Source organism: Pelodiscus sinensis, chromosome 3 (genome assembly GCF_049634645.1).
Source record: "Pelodiscus sinensis isolate JC-2024 chromosome 3, ASM4963464v1, whole genome shotgun sequence".
NCBI classification, from domain to species: Eukaryota; Metazoa; Chordata; order Testudines; family Trionychidae; genus Pelodiscus; species Pelodiscus sinensis.
In genome coordinates this window covers 193,639,298-193,644,104 of record NC_134713.1, presented here as the reverse complement: position 1 = coordinate 193,644,104, position 4,807 = coordinate 193,639,298, and the positions used below count along the sequence as shown (strand labels likewise).

General features: G+C 55.1%; 1 protein-coding gene across 2 annotated transcripts; it reads right to left on the bottom strand.

Annotated features, from left to right (window-relative positions):
- Positions 1-209: 209 nt before the first annotated feature.
- Positions 210-4,540, bottom strand: BANF2 (BANF family member 2). 2 transcript variants are annotated; one of them, XM_075925750.1, is made up of 3 exons: positions 4,403-4,540; positions 2,885-3,013; positions 210-416 (listed from the first exon to the last, which is right to left on the bottom strand). In XM_075925750.1, exons 2-3 carry the CDS (start codon positions 3,008-3,010, stop codon positions 270-272), a joined length of 273 nt encoding a protein of 90 aa, XP_075781865.1. In that variant the 5' UTR covers positions 3,011-3,013; positions 4,403-4,540; the 3' UTR covers positions 210-269. The 2 variants fall into 2 exon arrangements, with proteins under 2 accessions (XP_075781865.1, XP_075781866.1); XM_075925751.1 differs by having other exon boundaries at positions 4,334-4,473.
- Between the last annotated feature and the right edge of the window lie 267 nt (positions 4,541-4,807).

Genomic DNA, 4,807 nt, shown 5'->3' with positions numbered 1-4,807 from the left:
GGGTTCAAGGGAGAACACTGGCGCTTCTCCCTCGCTGCGGCTGGGCTGGGTCCGCAGCTCGCCTGCGAGTGAGAAGCGCCAGGTTTGCCTGTGGAGGGGGGGGGGCCGACTCTGCGTGACGCCGGAGGGGGTGCTCAGTCGCCCCCCAGCGAACGTCCGACTGTCTCCGGGGCAATCGAGGCCATTAATAAGGCACGGAGGCTGGGCCCTTCGAGGCAGGAGTGACTTTATTGCAGCCCTCGGAAGAGACCTGGCCCGCGGCCGGCGGCCTAGAGGAAGGCGTAGCACCACTCCCTCAGGCAGGCGGCGCACTGCTGAGCCTGGCCCGGGCTGGCTCCGTACGCCCCTTTCAGCCACCTCTGGAAAACGGCGTAGTCCTTCTTCAGCAGGAGGAACTGGCCCAGAAGGACGTAGGCCTAGGCGGGGGAAAGGAACAGGACCAGTTAGCGCTGCCCTCCCCCACCCGCCTGCCCCTTGGACTCCAGCCGGGAACCTGTTATGGGTCAGGGGTCGCTGACCCACAGGAAACTCAGTCGGGGGCGGCACAACAGTGAGACGCAAACCACAACAACCCCCCTCTCTGCCCCCGACTGAGAAGCAGAAAGACCCTCCCCCACATTCCCCTCACATGCAGCGCCTGGGGGGGGCTAGTCGATTTTGTGGGGGAAAAGCCTCCAGGCGGCACTTTACGGCACCAGCCTGACTCCAGCCCGCGAGGTTTGGGGTTCCTCCCCCCACAGCCGGGAGCTGGTGCTCCAGCCCCATAGGGAACACTGGGGGGGGGGGGCATGGGGCTGGAGCTCCAGCGTGGGCTCCCCAGTGCTGGGGGGCAGATCCCAAAGCTTGGGAGCTGGATCCAGGCACACATCCTGCCCCCGCGCCTTCGGTTCCCCACCCCTGCTCCATACCATGGAGTAGCTGAAACTCGGGGCCACTTTCTATCTAAGCTTTGCCGGACAATCACCGATTAGCGTCCTGCGAGCGCGTCGCTGGCTGTGCTCTGCCAGGGGGAGGCGCTCCGCCCGGTTTTTAGCATGGCACAGCCCCCCAGAAGGAGTAGCTGCGAGAGGACAGGGAGACTGGCCCAGAGGTTGGGTTTACTCTGGCACAAGGGGGGGGGGGCAGGATCCGCTTTTCACACCTGCCTTTTCGTTTCCCTGCGCCGTGGGCGTGTCCGCCCGCCTCCTGCGGGCCGTGCAGCTGTGTGCAACAGGCCTCCTCGCATGGCTGCTTTTATGACAGGAGGTGGGTGCAGGTTAACACCACCCTATCACCAGGCTGTCCCAACTTTTCGCAGGGTGTGAACCAGTCGGCCCCCGCTTCAATTCACGCTGTCAGTTTTGGGTTGCAACTTGGATTTTTAGCGACTGTACAGAGCCAGGTCAGGCTCAGGGGGGTTGGGCCTAACGGGTGACCTGCCTTGCCAGTCACGGCCTGCTGAAAGAGTCAGCAGTGGCGTTTGCTCACAACTTCTCTAAGGGTACGTCTAAACTACATGGCTCCGTCGACGGAGCCATGTAGATTTGTTTTTTTGGCAAAGGGAAATGAAGTCGTGATTTAAATAATCGCGACTTCATTTAAATTTACATGGCTGCCGCGTTGAGCCGACAAACAGCTGATCAGCTGTTTGTCGGCTCAGCGCGCTAGTCTGGACGCTCCCCTGCCGACATGAAAGCCCTTTATTGACCTCCCCGGTAAACCTCATCCTACGAGGCATAACGGGGAGGTCGATAAAGGGCTTTCAGGTCGGCGCGGGAGTGTCCAGACTAGCGCGCTGAGCCGACAAACAGCTGATCAGCTGTTTGTCGGCTCAACGCGGCAGCCATGTAAATTTAAATGAAGCGGCGATTATTTAAATCGCGGCTTCATTTCCCTTTGCCGATCAGCCTAATCTACACGGCTCCATCGATGGAGCCATGTAGTTTAGACACACCCTAGTTGTCCTATTAATACTCCCATAGGAAACGGAGCGGGCAGGAGGAGGTGCCCAAGACCCTAGATCAGCCGCAGAGCTCACACCCCTGGTGCCGACCGTTTAACAAAATAAGGTGGGGGACCCTGTTGCTGTCTGACTTGCTTCCTGTTCCGTGCCACGGTTACCACGGCAATGCCCGGGTTCAAGGAGGAGCGACGCCCATGTGTGCAGTGACCATAGAGTCTGTTCTCTGCTCACTACTTCACTTGCTTTGTAGAAATGCGACTGGTGATTTGTGACACGAAACTCCTCCCCAGCGCAGGCAGGTGGAACAGAGTTTGCTCTCCTTGAAATCTACACCAATCTCTTCCCACGTCCCTTCTGTTCGCTTCCTTTCAACCGCCCCGTACGAAAGGTTACCCGGCCTAGCAGCGGTATCATTTTTTCCCTTCGGGGTGGATGGTTCATTGGCAGGTAAGGAAGGTAGCAAGAAAGCAGAGGCATTAACGGAATTTTCCAAGCCTCCACTAGAAACTTAACAGCTCCGCTTTCTTTAGCTTTGCTGCCGCCAGTTTTATTACAATGAATGCATGATATATTTCTATATTTAATTCCATAGTCTCACCTTCCAACCAGTCCTTGCAGACTTTGTGGAAAAAAAGCCACAACTGGGGGAAGAGAGACGGGGGAGGGGCGGAGGGGGGGGTGGGGCGAGAAAGGGATTTAAAAACCTGAGGCCTGGTCTGAATGTTTCTGGTTGAACCGTAAAGAATTGTCAAGGTGCGTTCGTTTGAAGAGGGAAGAGATTTGGCCTTGCCCCTTTGAACACATTCGATCAATGTAGGGTGACTTTAGGAGAAGAAAAACTGTTCCCAGAGCAAAGTCATCAGAAGATGAGGTTCTTAAAAGGAAGTCTCCTGGCAGATCTGCTCCGTGGTTGGGAAGAGGGTGGGAGGAAAAGATGGTTACCTTGTCAAAACCCTTTGCAGCTAATTTTAGTCCAAGCTCGTCGTTCACGCCATCCACAGCGGTGACGTCCTTATCGCCCATCGGCTCAGACACAAACACTTCGAACTTTGGGGTTCTGGTCTCCATGATCTGTCACAGCAGCAGCAGTCGGGGTGATGAACGGGAGGCAAAGAACAAAGGCCAATGCGGAAATCGCCCTTGGGAGAGTGTCTTTCACCTAACCGTCCCTCCCTCCTCTTCATCCCAAAGATCTCTCCCCCCCGCCGTGCCACACAACTCAGCTCCCTCCCCCTGCCTCCAGCTTTGGCTGCTGAGGGTTAGTAACATCAGCAATAACTAAATTAGGAACAAAATACAGGACTATGTAGCACTTTAAAGACTAACAAGATGGTTTATTAGCTGATGAGCTTTCATGGGCCAGACCCACTTCTTCAGATCAAATAGTGGAAAAAAATAGTCACAACCATATATACCAAAGGATACAATTAAAAAAAAAAGTGAACACATATGAAAAGGACAAATCACATTTCACAACAGAAGGGAGAGGCAGGGGGAGGGGATTCTGAAATGTGATTTGTCCTTTTCATGTGTGTTCACTTTTTTTTTTTAATTGTATCCTTTGGTAAATATGATTGTGACTATTTTCTTCCACTGTTTGATCTGAGGAAGTGGGTCTGGCCCACGAAAGCTCATCACCTAATAAACCATCTTGTTAGTCTTTAAAGGGCTACATAGTCCTGTATTTTGTTTCAGCTACACCAGACTAACACGGCTACATTTAAATCAGGAACCTAGGTTAGAGAGTTGGATGCTAACGCTGCATCGCGCAGAGACACCTGCGTGCTCCTCGTTTGGGTACCAGCGGAGCATGAAGAACGCATCATACCCCTCTGGGATAAGACTCCCTGGTTCCCGTGCCATCTTTGTCTTGCATAAACGTCATGTTCTAGAATCGAGCCCATTAAAAAAAGACTCTCGTTTACACCTCGCGTGAGAGCCAAGTGGTAATAGCTTATTGCCCACGCGTCCGGCGCGGCAGCTCTCTGAGATCAAGGCAGCCCACGCAGGGCCACGTTTGAGACTTTTGGCTTCCATCAAGACACAGCCTAATGTATCTACCCTAGGGAAACACGCACCTCTTTCCCAGCCACGATGCAGTAGCATTGCCGCCACCAGCGGTGTAGACAGGGCTTATGCATTTACACCACCCCCTCCTGAGAAGAGGCTGAGAGGCGGGTAACATCAGCGGAGCTGCACACGGCGGCTGATAAACTGGTACCGATTCCTGCCTCGTGCAGGCAAGTGCAACATCGAAGGAGCGGCAGAGAAGATGGCAGAGTCCTAGCCTCGCCCATGTCCCACGGCAGAACCAACACACCCACGGCAGTTGTTTTTCCCAGCCCATCAGTCCCCTCCCCCTGCCCAGCTGGTAGGAGGGAGATAAGCCACCTGCAGAAAGGGGATGGTGGAGAAAGCAAGCCAAGGAGACTGGGGCCACTTCTGTATCTTCTCACAGACCTGGGGCTTTGGAGGCCTCTAGGGGGAAGCAGCAACAGTGGGCGGTTCCCAGGCCTGCCTGGCGGGATCACACCCAAACGTCAGGCTGGTGCCTACGCCTCCTTCCCCACCATGGTCTGGGCTGGAAATGCTCTGGAGGACTTCAACTGCTGCCAGCTTCTGGAACCCCTTTCCCTGTGACATCACCGCCGCTCGCCGTGGGAAGCGGCCCCGTGGGAGGCTGGTGCGTCAGCTGCCGGGTTAGGCACTCGAGCCTGGAAGTTTCTCCACTGAGAATGCATCGGGCGAAGGGGGGTCTTTGCCCACGACAGCTGATGCCCTAATAAAGCTGTTGGTCTTTAAGTGCCACAGGACTCTGTGTTTTTACAGATACAGAACGACACGGCTCCCCCCGGAGATACTTCC